The sequence below is a fragment of the Microcaecilia unicolor genome, chromosome 8, assembly GCF_901765095.1.
Source record: "Microcaecilia unicolor chromosome 8, aMicUni1.1, whole genome shotgun sequence".
NCBI classification, from domain to species: domain Eukaryota; kingdom Metazoa; phylum Chordata; class Amphibia; order Gymnophiona; family Siphonopidae; genus Microcaecilia; species Microcaecilia unicolor.
The window spans coordinates 124,707,055-124,734,694 of NC_044038.1; the positions used below are offsets into that span (position 1 = coordinate 124,707,055).

Sequence of the window (27,640 nt, forward strand, 5' to 3'; positions counted from 1 at the left end):
TTTCCTCTCCTCACATGCTATTCTTGACCCATTACAATCTGGTTTTCGCCCTCTCCGCTCAACCGAAACTGCGCTTACGAAAGTCTCCAATGACCTATTACTGGCTAAATCCAGAGGTCAATATTCCATCCTCATTCTTCTTGATCTTTCCGCTGCTTTTGACACTGTCGATCACAGCATACTTCTCGATACCCTGTCCTCACTTGGATTCCAGGGCTCTGTCCTTTCCTGGTTCTCTTCCTACCTCTCCCTCCGCACCTTTAGTGTTCACTCTGGTGGATCCTCTTCTACTTCTATCCCTCTGCCTGTCGGCGTACCTCAGGGTTCTGTTCTTGGTCCCCTCCTCTTTTCTATCTACACTTCTTCCCTTGGTTCATTAATCTCATCCCATGGCTTTTCCTACCATCTCTATGCTGATGACTCCCAAATCTACCTTTCTACCCCTGATATCTCACCTTGCATCCAAACCAAAGTTTCAGCGTGCTTGTCTGACATTGCTGCCTGGATGTCTCAACGCCACCTGAACTTAAATATGACCAAAACCGAGCTTCTCATTTTCCCCCCCAAACCCACCTCCCCGCTCCCCCCGTTTTCTATTTCTGTTGATGGCTCTCTCATTCTCCCTGTCTCCTCAGCTCGAAACCTTGGGGTCATCTTTGACTCTTCTCTCTCCTTCTCTGCTCATATCCAGCAGACCGCCAAGACCTGTCATTTCTTTCTTTACAACATCCGTAAAATCCGCCCCTTTCTTTCCGAGCACTCTACCAAAACCCTCATCCACACCCTTGTCACCTCTCGTTTAGACTACTGCAATCTGCTTCTTGCTGGCCTCCCACTTAGTCACCTCTCCCCTCTCCCCTCTCCAATCGGTTCAAAACTCTGCTGCCCGTCTCATCTTCCGCCAGGGTCGCTTTACTCATACTACCCTCTCCTCAAGACCCTTCACTGGCTCCCTATCCGTTTTCGCATCCTGTTCAAACTTCTTCTACTAACCTATAAATGTATTCACTCTGCTGCTCCCCAGTATCTCTCCACACTCGTCCTTCCCTACACCCCTTCCCGTGCACTCCGCTCCATGGATAAATCCTTCTTATCTGTTCCCTTCTCCACTACTACCAACTCCAGACTTCGCGCCTTCTGTCTCGCTGCACCCTACGCCTGGAATAACTTCCTGAGCCCCTACGTCTTGCCCCATCCTTGGCCACCTTAAATCTAGACTGAAAGCCCACCTCTTTAACATTGCTTTTGACTCGTAACCACTTGTAACCACTCGCCTCCACCTACCCTCCTCTCTTCCTTCCCGTTCACATTAATTGATTTGATTTGCTTACTTTATTTATTTTTTGTCTATTAGATTGTAAGCTCTTTGAGCAGGGACTGTCTTTCTTCTATGTTTGTGCAGCGCTGCGTATGCCTTGTAGCGCTATAGAAATGCTAAATAGTAGTAGTAGTAGTACCACTATGGACACCCCTCCTGGGGAGGTTATGCAGGTTGACTTGCTGGTTAAAGGGATTAGGTGTCCCTCGCGGTCATTTCCTATGAATAAAGATATCAGGGACATGGTGTTGCAGGAGTGGTCCTCCCCAAGAATGCCCCTTGTAAGGTGTTTAGGGCTATGGCTAGGCTTTATCCCCTTCCTCAAGAAGATCAGGATTCCCTGAAGCCCCCACTGTGGATGCAGTGGTTAATGCAGTAACTAAGGCTAAAGCGATTCCTATGGATGGGGCGCGGTGCTACGTGACCCCCAAGATAGGAAGCTTGAGTCTTAAACATAGTTTTGATCTGTTGGCTCTTGCTTTATAAGCGTCTGTGTGTGGGGGCTTGGTAGTGCATACTCGTTTCCGCTGGGGCTGAGAAGCTCCTGGATGAGCCCGCTGTAGATAGGCCTGTTTTGGTGCAGGAATTGGCAAAATTGGAGATGGGCGACACTAAGATTTGCTCAGGCATCCACAAGAACATGGCCCTGGGAGTTGCGGCTCGGGCCACAGATGTGACATCAAAAGCTAAATTATGTTCTCTTCCCTTTAGGGTTCCGTGCTTTTTGATGAGGAACTAGATGTTGCTTCGTGGTCTTGGGGGACTGTAAAGTTCTGCGGCTTCTGTAGATGCATCCTAAGTCCACGAGCCTGGGGACTCCTTCACAGGGTTGATTTAGGGACTCACGGCGTTATAGCCCAGGCAGGTCGAGCGGCAGCACCCAGGGGCTGTTTTTTTTTTCAGCGGAGCTAGTCCTTTTGAGAAGGTCGCCGTGGGGGAGCGTGACTCGGGGGTTCTGGATCCACTCGCACATCGCAATGGGGGTCCATTCTCTGGGCGGATAGGTGCATGGCTACGGCTGTTTTACTAGAAGTGGGCCCAAATGGGTTCCAGAGGTGGTACGCGAGGGATATGCTCTCGTGTCGATCACCTTCTGGCAGATTTGTTTCTCGAGTTTCCTTGCCGTTCTCGTCTCAAGGCGGGGGCGATTCGAGATACTCTAATGCGTCTCATCCGTCTGGGGTGGTAGTATCTGTGCCTCGTCGGGACCAGGGCATGGGGTCCCTGTTCCATCTACTTTGCGGTGCTCAAAAAGGAGGGTTCCTTTCATCCATTCTGGACCTCGAGGGTCAATGAAGTCCTAAAAGTTCCCTCTTTCCGAATGGAAACGTGTGCAGTCATTGTCACGGTTTGGCAAGGGGTGTTTCTGATGTCCTTGGATTTGACAGAAGCGTATTTGCAAATTCCCATCCGTGCGGCTCCGCGCTTCCTTCGCATTGCTGTGTTAGGGAAACACTTTCAGTCTGTGCTCTGCTGTTCAGGCTTGAGATGGCACCACAGACATTTTCCAAGGTTGTGGTGGTAGTGGCTGCTCTGCCAGAAACAGTATCTTGGTCCACCTTTATCTAGACAATTGGTTGATGGTTGATTTGGGCGAAGTCTGTCAGAGAGCGAGTCGGCAAACAGCACAGGTGTAAGCTTTCTGGAGTCTTTGGGCTGGGTGGTGAACCCTTGTCTACTTGTCTGTCGTTGACCCTGGAGTACCTGGGAGTTTGCTTTGGCACAGTGGGCCGTGTCTTTTCTACCTCCAGCTCAGATTTCCAGTCTCCAGCTTTGGCGGCTTTTGTCCGTTCTGAATTTGGGGGCCCATTCTTACCTTCGGGTACTGGGTCTGATGGCGGCAGTGATAGAAGTGGTCCCTGTGGGCCAGAGCACACATGCGGCAACTGCAGATGGCTCTTCTGTCTCTTAGTCTCTGTAGTTGCAGGACTTAGATGTTCGGGTGTCTGATGGGAGCCCCCCGCCGCAGTCTGCAGTGGTGGCTTCTGGAGCCTGCAGAGTGGATAGTTCTCTCCACAGATGGGGTGGGGGGGGGGGGGGGGCTCAGTGCCTCGGCCAGGTAGCTCAGGGTCATTGGTTGATGGAGGAATCCCTTTGGTCCATCAATCAGAGATGAGGGTGATTTGGTTGATCTTGGAGTCTTCCAGTCTCTTCTGGTCAGAAGGGTGGTAAGGGTTCTGTCCACAACGCAACGGCAGTAGCTTATGTCAACCGGCAGGGGGGAACAAGAAGCTGGGCAGTTGCAGAGGCTGGGCGGAGTCCATCTTTTGGCAGGTCACGTGGCTGAAGTGGACAACGTGAACTCGGATTTTCTGAGCAAGCACACTCTGTATCCTGGAGAGTGGTCCCTTCATCGCTCTGTTTTCGATCGCATAGTGTTGAGATGGGGGCAAACCGGTGATAGATCTCATGGCGTCGGCCAACAATGCTCAGGTGCTTTGCTATTTCAGTTGCCGGCGGGAACCTCTGTCAGAAGCGATCGATGTGTTGGTTCTTCTGTCGCTGCCTCAGGTGCTGCTGTACTTGTTTCCTCTGTGGCCACTGATAAGACGGGTTCTTCAGCGTATCGAGCATCATTTGGGTCCAGTGATTCTAGTGGCTCAAAACTGGCTGCGGCATCCAAGGTTTGGAGATCTGGTGCCTCTGGAGCACGAGCCTTACCTGCTAATTTCTTTCCTCTAGACCCTCCAGACCAGTCAAGAACCCGCCCTGTATTTAAGTATTATGTTTTTGTTTTGAACCAGAGTTGCTGCAACTGCTGCAGGGTTTATATCTGTACCTTTCTGTGTACGGTTCTGGGAATTTTCCTGGTATTTGTTAAAGGCAGATTGGGGGCGCAGGTTGTGCTCTATCTGCAGAAGCTTGCCCTCTGTTTGGTGAGGAGTTCAGAGTACAGGATTCTGTGAGGTTTTTCTTTGGAGCTTTTTTTATTTGTCCTCTGCTTATTGGTATACTGACTGGTTGGGGGTTCTGCACAGGGTTTGTGTACTGTTTAAAGTTGTGTTCTCAGTCCCTCTGCTGGTAGGCGTGCATGACCCAAGCCTCTTGACTGGTCTGGAGGTTCTAGAGGAAAGAAAATTAGCAGGTAAGGCCTAATTTCACCTTTTCCTTATTGTCCCTCTGGACCGGCCCAGGATTGAACTGATGGGCTGTGTACCCCTTCCAACAGGTGAAGACTGAAGTTCTGAAGGAGCTAATAGGAGCCCTTGCCATGTGACCCTAGCCTCAGTAATCTGTCTCCAGCAGGTGGAAGGAGGTGAGCCCTTAGTCTCTTCTGATTTCCTTCTCTTCTGTATTAAAAAAAAAAAAGAGGATTTTCTTCTGGGCACCAGGTGTCTTGTGCTCCTGGGTGTATACTCGGGGGTACCGGGTCCCTCCCCCTCTTTCCTCCCTCCTTTGCTCCCACTGACCTTGGCTGCTGCTTCTTTCAGCAGCGAAGAGCTTTACCCCTTCGGAGGAAGGGTGGTTCAGCTTAGGGAGAGGCAGCCACTGTGTAAATTACCAAAAAAAGCAGCCTTTAGCCCCACAGCGCAAATGAGCAGAGCAGCTTTGTTTCCCAGGGCAGCCGAGTATTTCTCTGTCAGTTTTAGCGTGCAAGGTAGTACGTTAAAAAAAAAAAAAACCCTCTACAGCAGAGCCGCGATATCTGAGAAACTCCGGAGGTGTTTGATTTGCCAGTGTACGGGGGTAGGCTCCTCCGCCGCTTGTAAGTACTGCCACCGCAGTGGAGTCGGTGGTCCCTCCCCCTCCTTCAGTACCGGCAGGTGAGCCTCCTGTGGCGGAGCCCACAGCGCTGCTCTTCCTCGAGGGAAAAAAACTGCCATTTTGGCAGGCTCTCCCCGCTCTTGCAGACAAGAATAGCCAGGTTCGTTCTTTGCAACCGGAGAGCTCACGCTGTTGCAAGGCCTCAGGTTCTGGTGTTGCAGGAGGAAGGTTTCCCTCCTGAATTTGTTTTACAAATGTACCAAGTTTTTGTTTAAAAAAACTCTGTTGCTGAGGCTGCTGCTTCTCCTACCTCTGCTGGGGGTGGCCTGCCTGGTCGTTTTCTTTCTCCTAAGAGAGCCTGGGGGTGTTGGGATTTCCCAAAGGAGCACATTTCTGAGCCAGATTTAGATATGCCTTCCTTGGAGGAGGTGGAAGGTTTAGAATCTCAGCAGTTAGAGGATCAGCTCTCTTCTGGATCCTGGCACAGATTCCATACTCGTGGGTGAGGATCCCTCAGTAGTAAAGATCTTCAGGAGTTAAATCCTTAGTACTTCTACCCCGGTGTATTGAGGATCAGCAGACTGCAATTACCGAGGTACGTAAGGTGGATCTCTTAGTCAAGGGCATTACATGCTCAGGGAAGACGTTCCCTATGCACCAGGGTAGGGACATCCAAGCGCAGTGGGAATACCCCCGATTCTCCTGTTTCGCTTAGCCAGGTCCATGGTGTGTCTTTATCCTGTCCCGGAGGACAAGCCCCTGCTTAAGATTCCAATAGTGGAGGCGGTGGTCTTACCCGTCTCTAAGCGTAACACTGTTCCCGTCGATGGAGGTACAGCCTTTAGAGATGTGCAGGATCGTCAGGTGGGAGGCTCTTTTGAAGAGTAGCTTTGTTTTATCCTTGGTGGTTTATTAGTAGCTAGAGCCTGTTTCCACTGGGCTGAGCGAGTCTTGGACAGGAATTCGGACGATTTGTCCTTCCATAGATGCAGGGGTAGCCAAGATTGAGATGGGCTTGCCCAGGGGTGTGCTGGTAAATTGTTAACAGGGGCTCTCTCTTGCCAGCAAAGTAAAAAGAGAATTCAGGAGGGGCCCAAGCCCACATTTTGTGTTCCATTTGTTAAAGTAGCCATGGAGAACCGGCTCCCAAAATTCTTAAAAACTTAACAAACGGCTCTCGAGAGCCTGTGAGAGCCTGCTCCAGCACACCACTGGCTTGGCCTTTTTAGTTTGATTCCTTGTACGATTTGAGCCTCCTCCAAATCCATGGCCGTGGAGGTTGCAGCTCATCAAACTCTTCGGTTGAGAGGTTGGTCGCGGACGCTGCCTCTTAGTCTAAGTTGAGTAAATTTCCCTTTAAGGGTTCCTTAAGGGTGCCTTTCTGTTCGGGGACGAGTTGGATAAGTTCGTAGCCTAGAGGATATTAGTGCCTCGTCTTCCAGAGGATAGGCCTAGAGCAGTTGGCATGGGCGCGTTAGGCTCCAGGGACAGGGGGCGTGATTTTTCGTTTTTTTCGTTCTGGGCGTGGTCGCCAACCCAGAAATCTCGATTCAGAGGTCTCAGTCCTTTCCCATCGTGGGGGTCAAGAAGATTATGGACTCTTTCCAGTCCCCTGCCCGTCCTACTCTGTGAAGGTGCGTGGGACCTTTCTCTGATTCCAGTGGGAGCTTGGCTCTCACTTTCTTCAGAGGTGGGCCCAGATTACCTCAGATCAATGGGTATTAGAGGTTCGAGACGGGTATGGTTTAGAATTTGCTCGGCCCCTAGCAGATGGCTATTTAGAATCCCCTTATTGGTCTCGCCGCAAAGCAAGCGCGGTGCAAGATACCCTCTGGGTTTTCTGGTAGCCATTGCGTTAGCTAGACGAGTGTCAGAATTGCAGGCCCTTTCATGTAGGTCTCTTTTTCTAGAATTTTCTAAGGCGCGTGTTTTTTGACTGGTTCCTTCATTCCTTCCTAAAGTGCTCTCATGTTTTCATTTTTCCCAGTCGATTGTTTTGCTGGATTTGGATTCTTCCTCCGATTCGGAGGATCAATGCAAGTTGTGGATGTTGGCTGTTCGGAGAATTCTTAAGCATTATCTGAAGGTCTCAGGATTTCAGGCGGTCGGACTGTCTGTTTCTACTTTTTGGAGGTTCTCGCAAGGGGTTGGCAGCTTCCAAACCCACTATTTCAAGATGGCTTAAAGAATTTATTGTCTGCTTACCTCTTGACAGGAAAGCATGTTCCAGAAAGGCTTAAGGCCCATTGTACGAGAAGTCAAGCAGCATCCTGGGCGGAGAGGTTTCTGGTCCCTCCGGTGGACATTTGTAAGGCCACGACTTGGGCGTCCTTGCATTCCTTTTCAAAGCATTACAGATTCTATGTCCAATGTCGTCAGGAAGTGGTTTTTGGGGCGAGGGTCTTTACAGCGGGGTTACTGGGGTCCCTCCCTTTAAAGGCCCCTGCTTTGGAACTTCCCATCAGTCCAATTCTGGGCTGGTCCGGAGGGATGTTAAGGAAGGAGAAATTAGACAGCTGCTAATTTGCTTTCCTTTAGTCCCTCAGACCCTTCCCGGTATTTCAGCTTCTTTTGGTGATTCTCAAGAGTAGTTTGGTGTTTGTGTTGTTCCGGAGAGTTCCGGGTCGGAGCTACTATGTGCGTTCACTTTCTCTGTTTAATATATGAACAACAAAAAAAAAAGACAAAGCATTACAGGCACCGACATAAGGATTTTATCTGCCTGGTTCACAAACATCTTCCCCAGGGCGGGTTGTGTTTGCCGGCATGAGAAGCATGACTTGGGCGTCTGTTTGCTCTCTCTATTCGCGGTGCTCACGTGGCTGCTCAGACGCGGTGCTCACGTGGCTGCTCAGACTCTCGGTGCTGCAGAACTTTCTCTTTCCTTTCCTGCTTTGTTGTTCAATTACTGAGGCTAGGGTCACATGGCCAGTGATCCTATTGGCTCCTAGAGTCAGAACTTCAGTCTCCAGCTGCTGGAAGAAAGGTGTGCACAACCCATCAGCCCAATCCTGGGCTGGTCCGGAGGGACTAAAGGAAAGCAAATTAGCAGGTAAGGTCTAATTTCTCCTCTTCCCCCCTCCCCCCCCCCTCTTTAAGTCTTAAGTAGTTCTCAGAGCTGGGAGGTCCAGCAACCCTGCACTGTATGGATGGAGGCAAAGCATGACAAACTTTACCTATTCCTTCTCTCCAGACCTGATGAGTATGTATGACCTGTCAGCAGGTGTTGAGACTGAGAACTACTGATATCATCCTGTAGGGTCCTGTGGAACCCTGAGCCAGCCAGTATTTCTCAGTCTCCCAGCATATGGTAGATGAGTACCAGGACAGTGGGGTAGGCTCTGGGCCTTTCAGGAGGGCTTTTGGGTTAGACTTGCTGGGCACCGCTGTGAATTGCCTGTCTGAGGCATGGCAGCCCTCGCTAAAAAGGAGCACCACGGTACTGCTTGTGGCACACAATGCTTTGTTTCCCTTGCTAGAGGCCTTTGCCACATGTGCACATAGTTGGGCCTTGCTGGCAGTAATGCAGAGGTAGGGCAGGCAGTTCTGATGCACAGCAGGCTTTAGGCTTCTGAGGCGCTTTTGGGTCAGATTCTGCCATTTTGGGCTCTTTGCACAGGGTAAACTGAATGTGCCTCTGGTATCTGTACAGGAAGTAGGAGCAGATGAGTCTTCTCCCCAGAGTTTATTTTGCTGCTCATCAAGCTTTTGCCTCCTACTTCTAACAGGCTTCTTGTTTTAAAGAGGAGCTGCATAATTTCCTAGTGCTCATGATTGCTCATTGGTAACCTTTTCTTTTCTCTGGAGTGCTCTTGGAGTTTTCTTCAGCTGCCTGTTTGTTGCATGGATCACTGTTAACCTGTTATGGGATCCTGGATTGAAGTAGTCTGTTTTGAGCCAGGGGGCCCTGTTCAACTCCCACTTTAGATTAGTAGTGGAGTAGCAGCCTAATGGTTAGTGTAGTGATCTAGAAAACTGGATTCAACTCTCACCTTAGGCAAGCCTCTATTTCTCCGCAGCAAACCTTAGATTGTGACCCACTAGAAACAAAGTACCTGCATATTATGTGTGTAAATTGCCCTAGTTGGTAAGTCAAATCCATGATCCTTAAAATGAAGGTTTTTTGGGAGTCAGCCCAGTGTTGAGCAGAAGGTAGCAGATGCTGTCTGTTTCACACTTGGTTTCTCTTTAGTTCTACTGCTGTTCTGTTCTTCCTGTTGCTGGTTCTTTTGTGGGATTCAGTCTCCACCTGTTAAGGCAAATGTTTCCTTAGTGTCCCTCTGGACTGGCCCAGAATGTGACTGATGTGTTGAACTGTGACTCTAGTGAGCCAATAAGAGCCCTTGCCAGATAGAGAAGGATCCAGTAATCTTGGTCTCCAGCAGGTGGAAGGTGGTGAGCCCTTCAGTCTGTCTTTTTTTCTGTTCTGTACTTTTTCTCATTGTGGTAAAAGGTTCTTTGAATTAGTTTTGTGCATCTTAAAAAAAAAAAAAAAAAAAGCCTGGTTCATAGAGGCAGAGGCCTGTGGGGGTCTCTTAGTGCCTCAGGGTTGTTACACTCGGTGGACTGAGTCCCTCCCCTCATAGCCTCCCTGATATTTTTTGGTGCTGGCTTCTTTAGTTGCCTAGAAAGCTAGCATTCTTAAAAAAAAAAAAAAAGTTTCCTTAAGCTCTTCACGGGAAGAGCTTTGCAGGCAGGGAGAGGCAGCTACTTTAAAAAAAAAAAAAAAAAGCCAACCGGTCTGCTGTTTGCAAACAGCTGCGTTTTGGTTTGATTTAAACAAGCAGGGCAGCTCCTTCGTTGTTTTTCCTGTTTCCTTTAGAAGGCGCCTTTGCTTCTTTGTTTCTGAACAGCTGACAGCAATGTCAGCAAAACTTTGCTGGTGTTCGGACTTGGTGTGAGCTGGGTATGGAAATACTGCACTGCTGCAAACTCCCTAATGCTTTGAGCGTACCTTTATTTGTATCTCATTAGAATTGAGCATTAAGGCATTTGTTCTGCGCTGTTCTTGTATTTTTGCAGCGCTATTCGGAGCTGCGCTGGAGTTTACAAAAAATAGAAAATCAGGGTCTTGTCTCATTTAGCCTTTACTACTACTACTATTTAACATTTCTAGAGCGCTACAAAGTGTACGCAGCGCTGTACAAACACAGAAGAAAGACAGTCCCTGCTCAAAGAGCTTACAATCTAATAGACAAAAAGTAAAGCTTTTAAATTTAAAATATTTAAGCAGTCAAGCACAAGAGAACAGTCACAGAAGGACTGAAGATGTTGAAGGGTGGTCAGTGTGATTAGGTGTAACTTTGGTTGGAGTAGTGGGAGAAGGTGATAGAAGAATAGAAATGGGTGAGGTTATATAAGACATGTCACTCTAGGGGTGGGTGGGTAGAGGGGTAGGGTGGGCGGGATTAAGTCTAAAGCAGGAGAAGGTATTCTCTGCAGCCTATCTGTGATATGGAAAATGCTCTCTGAAGCTGCTGCTATAAGTTAGTGTTCTCTCCCTGAAAGAGATCCAAGCCACACCCACAAAGTTCAAACTGTCAGTGGGGAGGGGAGGAAATGGCAGTGCTTGATGAAAAAGAGAGCTCAGTTTGATAGGAGATATACTATAGGATGTCATTCTGAGGCCAGGCTAAGTCTAAAGCAGGAGAAGGTATTCTCTGCAGCCTATCTGTGAGATGGAAAATGCTCTCTGAAGCTGCTGCTATATATATATATATATTCCGTAAAACCTGCAGGGTGGTTCTTCCTCTAAAGAGTGAGACTGTCACTCGACAGTTATTCTGCATCCCACATAAGCAGTTGTTTTCAGCTTGAAGCTTGACTGCTTGTTAGATATTCTAAAATTCCTATTTCTTGCAAGCTCTGGAACTATTTAAAGCAGGCACCAAAATCAGCGAGAAGGTTGGTCTGAATCTGGCCATATAGTTTAAGAACATAAGACAATAGCTACCGCCAAACTTAGCACTGAGCCTGTACTGGTTGGTTTCTGTGGAATTGTAACCTACTGGCATCAACTTGGTTACCCAATGGTCTACAGTATAATCAGTGCTATCCAATCTGCTCAGTTGTACCTCCTGCAGAATTAGACTCCAGTCACACTCTAGTCTTTAACTCCTATGCCACTAGAGATTTTCATGAAGAAATGTCTACTAGCCTCATACATAACCTTATTTGAGAGCATGTTTTCCGAGAAATGTTTTTGCTTGAATTCCTGAATTGAGTATAAAACATATCTTTTGTACCCTGTCTGAATACCTTAGAAGTAGAAGCTAGATGTTATAATTGCAGCCCTACTACTGATCAGGGATGTTGTGGGTGTTCATTAAATTCTTTGCTTTGTTAGCATTAGAAGAAGATATAGAGTCATCGGAGGAGGAAGAGAAGGAAGACATGAAGACTTCTAAACCTGCCGCAAAGAGAGCAGCTGCTGGTCTGGCTGCAAAATCTCCACTGGTAAGGGTTTCATGAGTTTCATTTCGCAATTGTTTTGCTTTCCTCTTGTAATATTCTGCAATATGTGACATCCTTTGGGATCATAAACTATTTTGCATGCTTGACTGAAACTTAGTTGCGGGATGGTGGAGTTAGAGTACTTTCTGCCGGATTTCTTCCTAGCTTCCCCGTGCCGCTCTTGTCTCAAGGCCAGGGCAATTTGGCAGACTCTCTGTCATTTGATAGATCTGGGGGCCGTAGTTCCAGTGCTGACCCCAGAAAGGGGGTCCGGTTGTTCGATTTATTTTGTGGTTCCCAAAAAGGAGGATTCCTTCCGGCCTATTTTAGATCTCAAAAGGGTCAACGGGGCGTTGAAGGTCCCCTCCTTTCGCGTGGAAACGTTACGTTCGATCATAGTAGCGGTGTAGTAGAGTTGAATGTCTTGTCTATTTCATCTCACAATGGATGCTAATGATCTGAAGATTAACCCAAGTAAAACAACATTCGTTATCTACTCCAGACCATTCCAGATGAGTGGGTAATATGCTTTCCTACCAGCAGAGGGAGACTGAGAACTACTGACTAGTGATACCTGAATAAGGGACTGTGCAACCCAGACCTGCTCAGTATCTCTCTCTCTCAGCATAGGTAGGTGAGTCTGTGCAACCCAGGCCTTCTTTGTTTTTTAATTGGGAGGACCGTGTTTGGCCCCTTTTAGTCTGTCTAAATTATTCAGGGTGCTTAGCGCCTGTTTTTTTTTTTTTTGTTTTGTTTTTGTTTTTTCTTGAGGGCATTTGGTTGGAAAAAAGTCTTAGCTTAACAAAAAGAGCAGGAAGAGCAGAAAAGCACGTTTAAAGCTCTTGGGTCGTGGGCTTTGCCTCCTACGCCGTATTGGGGGTTCACATTCTGGATTCCGGGTCCCTGCCTGTCTTGTTGAGTGCTGTGCCTTGGCTGCCTCCCCTGCTTTGTCTGGGAGGAGTTCCTTGAGGGGAGCATGTTTTCAAAAAAAGAAACTAGCTACAGGGAGTCCAGTGGCAGTTAAAAAAAAAAAAAAAAAAATCAGATCTATGATGTGAACTGGGGTGCTGTGTGCCATGTCAGGGCATCTGTATTCTCTAGGTCAGGGGAGAGCGTGTAGGTGGTGGGAAGCAGTTAGGCATCGCTGAGATGGCATGTCTCCCCAGGCTGAAAAGACGCACCGGTCTGTGGCCTGTGTTCTGCGTGGTCTGCTCACTGCAGTCTAGTCAGTAGGGACCCAGTGGGGCATATGCAGTGGCGCTTGGACTGAAGAAGGCCCCTTTATCCCCCAGTGGAGGATTTGGATGAGATGCTCTCCCTGAGATTGGAGCCTCTACTGGAGCAGGAGCCCATCCAGAAGGAACCCTGAGACGAGTAGACTCTAGAGGACCCCTTGGCGGTTCGTCTGGATCTGGGGGAGGATCCATCCATGGTGTGAATATTTTGACGTCCGCAGTTGCCTGGCCTGTTAGTGGAGGTTCTATAAGTGTTAAAGGTTTTGGAAGATCTCTCTCAGGTGACCAGGAAGGGTAACCCTTTTTTGAAGGGGGTTCACTGCCCCAAACCTTTACCTACCATGAAGACCTGAAGGAACTGGTGGAGGGAGAGTGGCAAGCTCCAGAATCTCCTTTACACATAGGGCAATGAGCGGCTCGGCTTTATCAGCTCCCTTTGGCGGATTTGGAAGCCTTTTGAGTTCCCTAGTGGTTAGTGCAGCAGACTTTGTTCCTGGAGAATGGATTCAATTCCCACTGCAGCTCCTTGTGAGTCTGGGCAAGACACTTAACCCTTCATTGTCCCAGGTACAAATAAGTACCTGTATATGCTATGTAAATCGCTTTGAATGTTGTTGCTAAAACCACAGGTGGTATATCGTGTCCCAAGTCCCTTTCCCCTTCCTAAGACTCTGGTAATGGCTGTTATCAAGAAGACAGCTATTCCTGTAGAAGGGACAGCTTGCAACGATCCTCAAGATTCTGGATTCTTTTGGGAGGAAGGCCTATCACTCCTCTATGCTCGTGTCCAAGATTCAGACGTACCAGCTCTACACGAGTATCCACTTGTGGAATAATGTGAAGCAACTGGTGGACTTGGTTGATCAGCTCCTTTCGAAGCAGGCCAAGCCTTTTCAGGAGGTGGTCAGGCAGCTGAAGGAGTGTAGTAAATTCCTGTCCAGGGGTGCTTACGACTCCTTTGATATGGCATCCGGGGCCGTCGCTCAGGGTACAGTGCTGCGCAGACTCTCATGGCTACGTGCCTTTGACCTGGACAATCGAGTCCAGCAGCGGCTTGCAGATGTTCCTTGCCGGGGGGAAAATGTTTTTCGCGAGAAAGTCGAACAGGTGGTAGAGCAGCTGCACCAGCGGGAAACAGCACTTGACAAACTCTCCTACCGGGCGCCTTCAGCATCTACCTCAGGTAGACTTTTTTACGGGGGGAGGAATGCTCCCTATACTTTAATCGTAGGTACAATCCACCTTCCCGACAGCCTGCTCAGGCTCAACCCCAGCGCGCTTGTTCACGTCAACAGCGTGCGCTTAAACAGGCCCCTGCAGCTCCCCAGCAAAAGCAAGGTACGGGCTTTTGACTGGCTCCAGGCGAGCATAGCTGCAATAAAAGTGTCTGTGCTGGACAATCTACCGGTCGGGGGGGGGGGGGGGGGGGGGAGGTTAGCATTTTTTCACCAAAGGTGGCCTCTTATAACCTCAGATCAGTGGGTTCTCCAAATAGTCCAGCTAGGATACTCCTTCAATTTGACCTCCAAATTGTCCACCGGGAGCTCAGTCCTGCAGCTTCCAGCACAGGCAGGTACTTGCAGAGGAACTCTCCGCTCTTCTCAGTTCCAATGCGGTCGAGCCCGTTCCACCGGGGCAAGAAGGGCTGGGATTCTATTCCAGGTACTTGTGCAAAAGAAAACGAGGGGATGCGTCCCATACTAGACCTAAGGGCCCTGAACAAATATCTGATCCGAGAAAAGTTCAGGATGGTTTCCCTGGGCACCCTTCTTCCCATGATTCAGGAAAACGACTGGCTATGCTCCCTGGACTTAAAGGATGCTTATACACACATCCCGATACTGCCAGCTCACAGGCAGTATCTTCGATTCCGTCTGGGAACACAGCACTTTCAGTATTGTGTGCTGCCTTTTGGACTCTCCTCTGGGCCCCGGGTGTTCACCAAATGCCTGGCGGTCGTTGTAGCGTTGCTACGCAGACTGGGAGTGCGTGTGTTCCCTTATCTCGATGATTGGCTGGTGAAGAACACTTGGGAGGCAGGAGCTCTACAGTCCATGCAGATGACTATTCAACTCCTGGAGCTACTGGGGTTTGTCATAAATTACCCAAAGTCCCATCTTCTTCCAGTTCAGAGACTAGAATTCATAGGAGCCCTACTGGACTCTGACAGCTCATGCCTACCTCGCTGAAGCGAGGGCAGACAATCTTCTGTCGCTGGGTTCCTTGGCCAGATCACAGCTCGGCAGATGTTGAGGCTCTTGGGCCATATGGCCTCCACAGTTCATGTGACTCCCATGACCTGTCTTCACATGAGATCAGCTCAGTGGACCCTAGCTTCTCAGTGGTATCAAGCTGCAGGGGATCTAGAGGATGCAATCCAGTTGTCCACCGTTTTCACAATTCCCTGCTATGGTGGACAATTCGATCCAATTTGACCTTGGGACGTCCCTTTCCTCAGCCACAAAGATTGCTGACAATGGATGCATCTCTCCTGGGGTGGGGAACCCATGTAGATGGGCTTCGCACTCAAGGACTTTGGTCCCTCCAGGAAACAGGTCTTCGATCTGGAACGCTCTAAAGACTTTCAGAGATCAGCTGTCCAATAAAATTATTCAAATTCAGACAGACAATCAAGTTGCCATGTACTATGTCAACAAGCAGGGGGGCACTGGATCTCGCCCCCTGTGTCGGGAAGCCGTTCAAATGTGGCTTTGGGCTCGCCGTCATGGCATGTTTCTCCAAGCCACGTATCTGGCGGGTGTAAACAGTCTGGCCGACAGGTTGAGCAGGATAATGCAACCTCATGAGTGGTCGTTTAACTCGCGCGTGGTTTGCAAGATCTTCCGGGAGTGGGGCACCCCCTCGGTAGATCTTTTTGCCACTCAGTTCAATCACAAGGTCCCTCAGTTCTGTTCCAGGCTTCAGGCCCATGACAGACTAGCGTCAGATGCCTTTTTCCTTCTTTGGGGGAGGGGCCTTCTGTATGCTTATCCTCCCATACCTCTGGTGGGGAAGACTTTGCTGAAACTCAAGACCGTGGAACCATGATTCTGATTGCTCCTTTCTGGCCATGTCAGATTTGGTTCCCTCCTCTTCTGGAGTTATCCTCTGAAGAACCATGGAGATTGGAGTGTTTTCCAACCCTCACAACTCAGAACGAGGGGGTGTTTCTGCATCCCAACCTCCAGTCTCTGGCTCTCATGGTCTGGATGTTGAGAGCGTAGATTTCGCTTCCTTGGGTCTTTCTGAGGGTGTCTCCCGAGTCGTGCTTCCAGGAAAGATTCCACAAAGTGGTGGTACTCTTTTAAATGGAGGAGGTTTGCCATCTGGTGTGATAGCATGGCCCAAGATCCTCGTTCTTGTCCTACACAGATCCTGCTTGAATACCTTCTGCACTTGTCAGAGTCTGGTCTTAAGACCAACTCCATAAGAGTTCATCTTAGTGCTATTAGTGCTTATCATTATTGTTGGAGGGTAAGCCTATCTCTGGACAGCCTTTAGTTCAATTCATGAGAGGGTTGCTTTTGTCAAAGCCCCCTGTCAAGCCTCCTATGGTGTCATGGGATCTCAATGTCGTTCTCACTCAGCTAATGAAACCTCCTTTTGAGCCATTGAATTCCTGCCATCTGAAGTATTTGATCTGGAAGGTCATTTTCTTGGTGGCTGTTACTTCAGCTCGTGGAGTCAGTGAGCTCCAAGCCTTGGTAGTCCATGCTCCCTATACTAAATTTCATCATAACAGAGTAGTCCTCCGCACTCACCCTAAGTTCTTGCCAAACGTGATGCCTGAGTTCCATCTGAACCAGTCAATTGTCTTGTCGACATTTTTTACCCGTCCTCATACCCGCCCTGCTTGAACGTCAGTTGCACACATTGGACTGCAAGAGAGCATTGGCCTTCTATGTGGAGCGGACAAGCCCCTTCAGACAGTCCGCCCAAATGTTTTTCTTTCGACCCCAACAAAAGAGGAGTGGCTGTCGGGAAACGCACCATTTCCAATTGGCTAGCAGATTGTATTTCCTTCACACGCCCAACCTGTGCTGAATCTTGAGGGTCATGTCACGGATCTTAGTGTTAGCCATGGCAGCGTCAGTGGCCCACTTGAAGTCAGCCACTATTGAAGAGATTTGCAAGGCTGCGACGTGGTCATCAGTCCACACATTCACATCTCATTACTGCCTTCAGCAGGATACCCAACGCGACAGTCTGAGCAGTCGGTGCTGCAGAATCAGTTCGGGGTTTAGAATCCAACTCCACCCCCCCAGGCCCATTTTTGTTCTGTTCCAGGCTGCAATCTCAGATGTTTCTTTGTAGGTCAATCTCTGTTATGTCCAATTGACCAGTGTTTGAGTGAGCCTGGGGGCTAGGGATACCCCACATGTGAGAACAAGCAGCCTGCTTGTCCTCTGAGAAAACGAAGATACTTACCTGAAGAAGGTATTCTCCGAGGACAGCAGGCTGATTGTTCTCAGAAACCCGCCTGCCTCCCCTTTGGAGTTGTTCCTTTTCTTTGGTTTTGCTTTATAAGTTGACTGAAGCGGGGTTCTTGCACGACGGGCGGGAAGATGGCCGTGCATGCGCGGTGTGTGTACCCGCGCGCTCGAAGGCTCTAGCAAGCTTTGTTGCAAGGAAGATTTTCCTGGCCTGGGGTTGCCATGGACGTCACCCACATGAGAACAATCAGCCTGCTGTCCTCAGAGAATACCTGCTACAGGTAAGTATCTTCGCTTTGCCCAGATTTACAAGGAGCTGCAGTGGGAATCGAACCCGGTTCCCCAGGATCAAAGTCCACTGCACTAACCACTAGGCTACTCCTCCACTCTACAGATAGAGGTCTGTAAAATGAGTGGAATGGATCAAGTAGACAGATGCTTATCGCTTGTTTAGTCTTTCCAAAAATACTAGGACTAGAGGGCACACAATGAAGCTACAAAGTAGTAAATTTAAAATGGATCGGAGAATCATGTAATTAAACTCTGGAATTCACTTCCAGAGAATGTAGTAAAAGCAGTTAGCTTAGTGGGGTTTAAAAAATGTTTGGACAGCTTCCTAAGAGACAAGTCCATAAGCCATTAAAATGACTTGGGGAAATCCACTGGTCCGTCCCAGTATGGCAATACATATGTACTTATATACTAACTGGTTATATCACTGCAAGGCACTTCCTATTATCTGTGTGCCAAATATAAGAAGTTAGTCCTCTGTAACAGCTATAAGCATAAACATGCACCATCTGATGTCCAAACAGGAGAAATATACTTCAAACATATTTAAGACAGGAAAATATCCAACACATTTTACAGGCTTAAACAGTTTCTTCACATTCCTTTACTAAATCCAAGTTGGCTTTGTCTCATTAATCCATGCTTTTGAATATGCTCTAATTTTGTTTGATGAATGACCAGTAATGTTTTGTGCTGCCCCACGGCCACTTGGAGGGTCTATATCCCCTGTACCGATCAGGTCAACCTGCACCTAATTGTAGTGCTCTACTCTAACAACCTTCTCCCACCGACGGTCACACAACCTCCCCTGAGCGAGTCTCCAGTGATTCCTAGGATACTGGGGCCAATCTCCCAGTGGTCCCACAGTCCCTAGAAAGCATCCACAAACCCAACATACAAACCACCAAAATTCTCATTCAGTCCAGAGAAGCAGAGGCAATACATTAAAAATGTCTATTATGAAAAGTTAGAACAATGAACAAAAAAGTGCAATCAGCAAAACAATAACAGGTAATTGAAATGTGGATCAATTATAACACTAAACATTATTATATCTAAATAGTACTTGGGAGATCAGGACATATAGCTGCTCACAGGTTATCAAATATAACTGTTCACAGGGCCTCAGCAAAGAGATACTTTCTCTCTTCTCACTGGCTAAGACTGGGGTGAAAAAGCCGATACATCCTATATGACTTGAGCTCCTGGGCCATTCAGAGCCCACAGCAACAAGTTTTCAAAAGTGTATACTGCATTTCTGTGTTAGACTAAAGAGAAAAAGTAATTTCTCTACTTTAAACATAAACATGCACCACCTGCTGGCCAACTAGGGAAATACATTTCAAGAAGCAATCAATAGTTTACAGTCTTAAAACACACTGTTTTGTCACAAGGCTTTTTTTTGAAAGAAGTTGCTGAGACTCCTGAGGAAGCGCCAGTTCTGAAGGTGGTTGCAAAGTTCTCAAAAGCCTTTCCCATTCGGGCAGTGAGTGTAGTGGCGGTGGAACTGGAGTGTCTCTGGACAAATAAAGTATGGAGCTGGGCGCTACTTACATATTTATCTATTGGCTGCATTTGCATCCCAAATTTTCCCACCTATTTGCAGGCTCAATGTGGCTTACATTATGCCGCAATGGTGATGTGAACTTTCTGGGTGATTTCCTTTCATCCTTTCCTTGAATCCTGCTAAACAGTCCAGATCTCTTATAGGAGGAAGTCTACATCTATAAAGTGTATCCACTGTTTCCTGCTCAATTAAGGGTACTGAGGATTGTTTTTTTCTTTAGAGAAACATTTTTAGGCTTTCCTGTTTTTTCTTTGTCATCTTCCTATGTGGTAATCCTTGGAGGGTGTTTGGTATTTGTAATTTAGATTTCCTTAGCATCCCTCCGGACCGGACCAGGATTGGACTGTTGGGTTGTGCCCGCCTACCAGCAGGTGGAGACTGAGAAAAACCTCTGACTCTAGAGAGCCAATAGGAGCCCTGGCCATGTGACCTTAGCCCCAGTATTTTCTCAGTCTCTCAGCAGGTAGGAAGTGAGCCCATTAGTCTCTCTCTCTCTTTTTCTCTATAAGATATTACAGATATATTTATAATACTTCTTCTGTGCCTGGAATCGTAATTAGAGGCGTGACAGGGTTTCTTTTCTTTCTTTGACAGCCTCTGGGGTGTTAAACTCGGGTGTCTCGAGTCCACCCCCCTTCCTCCCCATCTCCCTGGCTTAGCAGGGAAGGGCCGTCCCTTTCTCTGGAAAGGTGTACCGTCTTTGGGAGAGGCAGCCACTTTTAATAGGCAGCTGTTTTTAAAGAATTAAATCAAGTAAAAGAAAATTAAAAAAATTAATTCAAATGAAAGGAATTTAAAGGAAGTAGTTTTTGCTTTCCCCAGTCTTATAACGAGCAGGTAGCTCTTCTGTCTTATTCTGTTTGAAGAGTCTTTATTTTCTTTTCTGGCGGAGCTATTTAAAAAAAAAAAAAAAAAAAAGTGAAAAGTCAGCGTCTGTGACTTTAATCGGTGGTTTTTTGTTATCTTCATTATTTTTCCTCTGCTATCCGGCGTTGTTAGCGGCGGTAGTTGTAAAAAAAAAAAAAAGGAGAGGCGCGAACTGTTAAGCGCGTGCTCGCTCTTGGACAGGTCTGTATAGCTTGGGAGCTGTATTGACGGTTCCTGTCGTGCCAGAGGCTAAACCATGTTTTGTGCGGCATTGGAGGTTATCTGTTTTTCAGTGGCACGGATTTCCTGCTTCTTCGTCGGTGTGGTCAGTGGTTTTCTCCCCCGAACTTTATTCTTCTCATTTTGGCGCGCTTGGCCACCATTGTTTTGCCTTCAGCTGCAATTTCCCTTGATGCGGCAGCGTTTTTCTGCTTTTACTGTGTTTGGCTGTTTGTGCAATGGAAAGGAGATATTGTTTCTCCGGTAGTTGGGGCGATTGGTAGTATATTTTCCCCGCAATTAATTTTTACATGTATTTTTCAAGCTATTAAAAAAAAACAAAAAACAAAAACGAAATGTTACGATGCGAATGGCGCTCATTTTGTTTTTCCCTCTGTTTTTTCTCCGTCGGGGACTTTTTGGTTGCTAGCAATGTTGTGAATTAAAGTGCAGCGCAGTTGGCAATTTCTTTGTTCTTGGCAAGACTCTGATTCAAAGTGCAGCTCAGTCGGGAATTCTCTGTTTTAGACAATGGGGCGAATTAAATTATATCTCAGCTCCAAAATAACCAATTTCCTATTCCTTTCCCTTGTGTGTGATGTTTGGAGGAAAGGTCTGTGCTATTGTCTAGCGCAGTTTTTATGGAGGTCCAGTGTGTGTCACTCTGTGTCTTTCTCATTTCCTGGTGAATAGGACTACATTGTCTAATAGTCAATTGATTAGTACTTTACAAATCTGGCCATAATATCTTAGCTCCTTTCAAGCATTTCCCTTCATGGCTATGATGTTATACAGTGTTTTAAGATCTTAACAAACGTTCTCTAGAGCGTAGGCTATATGGTTCAGATGCCATGTGCAATGAAATACATTGTCTGATACTCAATTGTTGCGTACTTTGCAATTCTGGACATAAGGTCTTACTTCCTTTCAGCAATTTTCTTTCATGGCTATGCGTTCTCTTTGGCATAGCAGATGACAGCTGCATAGGCTACATGGTTCAGATGGTTCTCATATTCTAGGAGACTCAGTCCTGTCTACCGAGCACCCAGTTTTCTCAGATGCTTTAGAAGGCATGTTTTATTCACATCTTCTCTACTTTCCAACTGTCTTGGAGTTTCTCATGTGTTATCTTAGTTTTCTTCTAGGACTTACAAGATATATGTCCACTTAGGGAGTAAATTTATCAGGTCAATTTGCATTTTCTCCCACTTAAGGATATTGGGAGGTCCTCACGCCATCTACTTGTATTTTTGTTTCCTCTATTCAGCCTGGGCACATGGTAAACATTCTGGTTTTGTCCAGTATGACCATCCATAACATCTGCTATCCCTTTCTCTTTCTTACAGATTTTAGGGTCTTGTTTCAAGCTTTCTTGACGTCAGGTACAGTCTTGTCTCCTGTGGCACAAATTCACCACCTTTTCCGTAATAGGTATTTTCCAAGTCTATTCCTTTTCATTTTCATTTTATTCTTCCTTTCTCCAGAGTTTTTATCTCTTGGAAGGAGATTCACTCATTTTCTGTGCATTTTTTGCCATAAGGGCATAAGTGTTGCCATAATGGGAAAGGCCAAGAGTCCCCATCCTGTTTTCAGATGGGGTCAATCCAGATTGCAAATACCACATTCATATCTCGTGAGTGTGCGTCTGTTCATCTCTGTACATCTCAGTGAGGAAGGAGGCATGACATGATACGAGGTTTGGGGAGATCCGGTAAAATTAAAGGCCAGTGTGTCTCAGTCCATGCTCAACATATGGTGATCCTTTCATTTTCATTCTATATGTCCTCATTCCAGACCTTCCTTTCATTTGGAAGGGGATTCTTTCACTTCCTGTGCATTTTTGCTATTAGTATATGAGTATGGTCATACGGGGAAAGTCTAAGAGTCCATTAAGCCCAGCATCCTGTTCTCAGTTGTGGTCAATACAGGTTGCAAGTACCACATTCATTTCTTATGGATGTGGGTCGGTACATCTTAGTACATCTCAGTATAGGAGGAGTAATGTCCGTGATACGAGGATGATAAGGTCCTCATTACCAGTTTTCTTGCCCTGCTCTTCGGTCTCGCGTCGGCTCCGCGCACTTTTTTCTTAAGTTATGGTCGTAGTAGCAGCGGCGCTCATGAAACTACGTCTCATCGTTTCATCCTTTCCATAGATGTCTGGTTCATTGCAGACAGTCTTATTGGCAGAGTTGTCAGGTCAAGCAACGGGTGGTGCATTTCGGGCACACCCTAGGTTATGGGGTGCATGTAGCCAGGTCTCTCATTTGAGATCTCTTTTGAGCTCTCGTGTGATCTCATTAGATTTCATAGCATGTTTCTATTTTTTCTCTCATTGTTTAGTCAAGTTGGCGCAGACTGTTTTTGTCTTCTCTACAAGCGTCCCACTTTCTGTTTTCTCTGGATGTTCTTGGGCCTTCGGCCATTACCTTGCTCTATTTTGCAGAGTAAAATTTTACTTTCTAGCTCCCAAGAAGGAATTTTTTCTTCATTCGCTTTGGAGTCTCGGTAGTCTTTTTTGGGCAGCTTTTCACTCTGTCAATTTCGTGACCATTGAAGAAAAAAAAAAAAAAAAAAGAGAGTTCTCAGTGGATAGTACCTTAAGGGGAGGTCCCAGTTCTACAACTATTTCTTTTCGCTCTGACCTTCCATGTGCCTCGCTTACTCTCTTGCTAAAAAGACTTGTCAGCGGCAGAGATAGATGCCCTCTCGTATCCAGATATTTATCTCTGATGGAATCCCTCCGCTCAGTTGGCCTCTGTATTCTCACTAGTGGTCTGGTGGTTGAGATTGAGCATTCTTCCTGCAGGTATGCCGGGAGCATATACACAGTGACCAGTTTTTTGATGGCTGCATCTGTGAAAATATATATGTATATTTATAGTTCTACTACATAAGTACATATGTAATTCCACACTGGGAAAAGCTCAAAGGTCCTATTGAGCCCACCTTTCTGTCCACGGCCAATCCAGACCATGAGCACCTGGCTACATTCCTAAACGTACAAACATTCTATACATGTTGTTCCTGGAACTGTGTAGTGTTTTATGGACTTCTATATGTTTCTAACAGATGAAAGGTACTAACAAGTGTCTACTGTTGATTTATTCCCGTTTTCACTAATTGGGGTCTACAACAAGAGTCTCAGGTGATTGGCTTGCAGAGGCAACAGCTACAGATGATTCTTTCTCTCTCAGTTGAATTGCGCTCTGAGATATGTTTTTTTTTCATGTTGGGTAACTGCAGCGGCTGTCAGTTTATTTGGACCTTCAGTCTAGTTTGCAGCAAGGATTTAGGTACCTTCTTCTTCTGCATAGTATTTAACTGCATTCTTGTTTTTACCTATTTAGCTTCTAGTGATCAGGTACTTTCTCACTGACAGGCTTTACATACTTCCAATCTGTTGCTAGGTCAGCAATAGTCTACAATATCTGGAGTATTGTACTTCAGGATTTCGGTTTCCACTTTCTCAGCTGAGGTAGATTCATTGCAGTTTTTTGTTGCCAGGCGGCTCTGCTTCTACCTTTGTCATCCTTCTTTCAGTTGTTTTTTCTCGAGTCTCTCTGTCCTTTGCGCTGCACTGATGCGGTAGGGGACAATGTTCAGCGTCGCTTGGACTTTTCAGCTTCAGCTTTTTTGCTTTGTAGTCATTCTATTTAGTTTATTGGCGGTTCTTGGATCGTCAAGCTTTGGCTTCGTATTCATCCTAGTTTGGGTGTCTTCAGGGACTCTACCACATTCTCAATGTCTGTCCCTCCCGTAAGATTACTGCTTTGGTACTTCCCAACAGTCCAATCCTGGTCCGGTCCGGAGGGATGCTAAGGAAGGAGAAATTAGATCTTACCTGCTAATTTGCTTTCCTTTAGTCCCTCCGGACCGGACCAGGCCCCTCCCATGTTCTGTCAACTCTTTAGATTCTTTTATTAAGTTTGGAAGTGTATTCGTTCCTTTAGCACACGTGGAATGTTTAAAAAAAAAAAAAAAAGACTTTGCGTGGTCCATACCACTTCTCTGGTGATTGCTGGTGAGCTCGGTTGCTGGAATATATATAAAACCTTAATGGGTCATACCATTTCTCTGGTGAGAGTTGCTGGTGAGTTCAGTTGCTGGAATATATATAAAGCCTTAAATATGTCATACCACTTCTCTGCCGAGAGTTGCTGGTGAGCTCAGTTGCTGGAATATATATATATATAAAACCTTAATGGGTCATACCACTTCTCTGCCGAGAGTTGCTGGTGAGCTCAGTTGCTGGAATATATATATATATAAAACCTTAATGGGTCATACCACTTCTCTGGTGAGAGTTGCTGGTGAGTTCAGTTGCTGGAATATATATAAAGCCTTAAATATGTCATACCACTTCTCTGGTGAGAGTTGCTGGTGAGTTCAGTTGCTGGAATATATATAAAGCCTTAAATATGTCATACCACTTCTCTGCCGAGAATTGCTGGTGAGCTCAGTTGATGGAATATATATGAAACCTTAAGTGAGTCATACCACTTCTCTGGTGAGAGTTGCTGGTGAGCTCTAATATGAATGGGCCATGCCACTTCTGTGGTGAGAGTTGCTGGCGAGCTCTAATATGAATGGGCCATGCCACTTCTGTGGTGAGAGTTGCTGGCGAGCTCTAATACAAATGGGCCATGCCACTTCTCTGGTGAGAGTTGCTGGTGAGCTCTAATACAAATGGGCCATACCACTTCTCTGGTGAGAGTTGCTGGTGAGCTCTAGTACTCGGTTTTGCCGAGGAATTTGTGGCTGCTAGGATTCCATACGGCACAGAAGTTCTTTCTTTCTTTCCTGCTTTGTTATTCAAATACTGAGGCTAAGGTCACATGGCCAGGGCTCCTATTGGCTCTCTAGAGTCAGAGGTTTTTCTCAGTCTCCACCTGCTGGTAGGCGGGCACAACCCAACAGTCCAATCCTGGTCCGGTCCGGAGGGACTAAAGGAAAGCAAATTAGCAGGTAAGATCTAATTTCTCCTTACTTGTTTTGTTGATTTGGTAGTATACTGGCAGCTGCCTTATCTGTGCCACGCTTGTATTAGTGATGTTACTGGAAAGTTGTGGTTGTCCATTTGCTAGTAGAATGGCACTTGTGTCTGGACTGCAGGGGGAAAGTAAGAACTATGTAAGTATTGTCCATATCCCCATTAATCTTACATCTTGATCCCAGGTCTGCATCTTTCTGTTGGTAGCAGTTATAGCTGCATGTTGAAGGTTGCCACTAAGCTTGAGTGTTTGCTTTTGAATGATTTGAGCCATGACTTTGAAGGTAGAATTGGCAACTTTTTTTTTTTTTTTACATTTTTTCTTAGAAAAAGGTAAAACTGGAGGAAGATGATGATGATGATGATGAAGAGGAAGATGAAGATTTTGATGAAGATGATGAGTGAGTATTTCCCATGCTATATTTGCCTCTGGTTTTAAAACTGTTTAGTAATTAAGGGGCTATTCCTTAGCGTCCCTCTGGACCGGCTCAGGATGCAGCTGATGGGTTGTGCACACCTTCCAGCAGGTGGAGACTGAAAATCTCTGGCTCTAGAAAGTGCCAAGAGCCCTGGCTAACTGTAACTAGACTCTGTATTCTCAGTCTAACAGGTGGAAGGTAGTGAACCCTTTCAGTTTCTCTTCTCATTTTTTTTTTATTTTTTTTACTGTCTCTAGTTTTGCAAAAAAAAAAATCCCCCACACAAATTCTGGTTAGTACTTTGCTTTTTCTGAGCCCCGGGGGTGTCTGGGTTTGTGTGTTGCAACTTCAGCACTGCTTTTTGTAGGCGACAGCGAGCAAAGCAGTTCCGGTTCAACCTAGGTTGGAGTGGAGGAGTGGCCTAGTGGTTAGAGCACCGGTCTTGCAATCCAGAGGTGGCTGGTTCAAATCCCACTGCTGCTCCTTGTGATCTTGGGCAAGTCACTTAACCCTCCATTGCCTCAGGTACAAGCTTAGATTGAGCTCTCCTGGGACAGAGAAATATCCAGTGTACCTGAATGTAACTCACCTTGAGCTACTACTGAAAAAGGTGTGAGCAAAATCCAAATAAATTAAATAAATAGGTTGTATTCAGTTCTTGTAGTGGCGGCTTACTTTGAATTTACAAAAAAAAAAAAAACCCACGCCACCATTCTGTTTTCTAGTGCCATGGCAGGAAAATTGAAGCGCTGCTCCATATGCCTGCGGTGTGGCTTAGCAGCATTGTGAGTCTGCAAGTTTTATCTTTGTAGTTGCAAAAACCTCAGAAAGGCGATATATCAAGTCCCATTTCCCTTGCCCTTCCCTTTCTGGCCCTGGTGTCCGTGGTTTGAGTGTCTCAGCAGGTCATGGCTTGGCAGTTGTTGAGACTTCTGGGGCACATGACCTCCACAGTTCATGTAACGCCCATAGCACGTCGGCATATGAGATCAGCTCAATGGACCCTAGCTTCCCAGTGGTTTCAAGCTGCGGGGGATCTAGAGGATGTAATCCAGTTGTCCACCGATTTTCGGAATTCTATTCACTGGTGGACAGTTTGATCCAATTTGACTTTGGGACGATCATTCCAAGTTCCTAAGCCACAAAAAGTGCTGACGGATGCATCTCTCCTGGGGTGGGGAGCTCATGTAAACAGGCTCCACACTCAGGGAGCCTGGTCCTTTCAGGAAAAAGGTCTGGAGATCAACCTCCTGGAATTAAGAGCGATCTGGAACACTCTAAAGGCTTTCAGAGATCAGCTGTCCAACAGAGTAATCTTAATTCAGATAGACAAACCAGGTTTCCATGTTTTATACCAACAAGCAGGGGGGCACCAGATCTCGCCCTCTGTCAGGAAGCCGTCCAGATGTGGCTTTGGGCTCGCTGTCACGGCATGTTTCTCCAAGCCAATTATCTGGCAGGCATAAACAGTCTGGCCGACAGGTTGAGCAGGATAATGCAACCTCACGAGTGGTCACTGATCTTCTGAGCGTGGGGCACCCCCTCAGTGGATCTTTTTGCCACTCAGGTCAATCAGAAGGTCCCTCAGTTCTGTTCCAGACTTCAGGCCCACAACAGACTAGCATCAGATGCCTTTCTCCTATACTGGGGGCCAGGCCTTCTGTATACGTATCCTCCCATACATCTAGTAGGGAAGACTTTACTGAAACTCAAGTAAGACCACAATGATCCTGATTGCACCCTTCTGGCCGCGTCAGATTTGGTTCCCTCTTCTGGAATTTGGAGTGTTTTCCAACCCCCATCCCTCAGAATGAGGGGTCGCTTCTACGTCCCAACTTCCAGTCTCTGGCTGTCATGGCCTGGATGTTGAGAGCTTAGAATTCGCCTCCTTGGGTCTTTCAGAGGGTGTCTCCCGAGTCTTGCTTCCAGAAAAGATTCCACAAAGAGGTATTCCTCAGCAATCCTACAGACCATTCAAGACACTTGGGTTATGCACTCCTACCAGCAGAGGGAGACTGAGAACACTAAAACTTCTTATACAAGTAGCCTGTGCAGACCTTCTACTAACCAGTATTTTCTCAGTCTCAGCAGAGGGTAGATGTGTGCAGCCTGTGCAGTGTACTCAGTCTGGTAGGCCCGT

The 27,640-nt window shown here is 46.8% G+C and overlaps 1 protein-coding gene across 2 annotated transcripts in view; it reads left to right on the top strand.

Moving 5' to 3' along the window:
• Positions 1-27,640, top strand: part of NPM1 (nucleophosmin 1) — a 129,171-nt gene that overhangs the window by 18,148 nt on the left and 83,383 nt on the right. The window contains exons 5-6 of one of the 2 annotated variants that reach the window (XM_030212340.1): positions 11,370-11,479; positions 25,409-25,482. In XM_030212340.1, coding sequence (XP_030068200.1) covers positions 11,370-11,479; positions 25,409-25,482 — 184 coding nt within the window. The remainder of the gene's footprint in view (positions 1-11,369; positions 11,480-25,408; positions 25,483-27,640) is intronic. The other variant, XM_030212341.1, reaches the window with a different exon arrangement.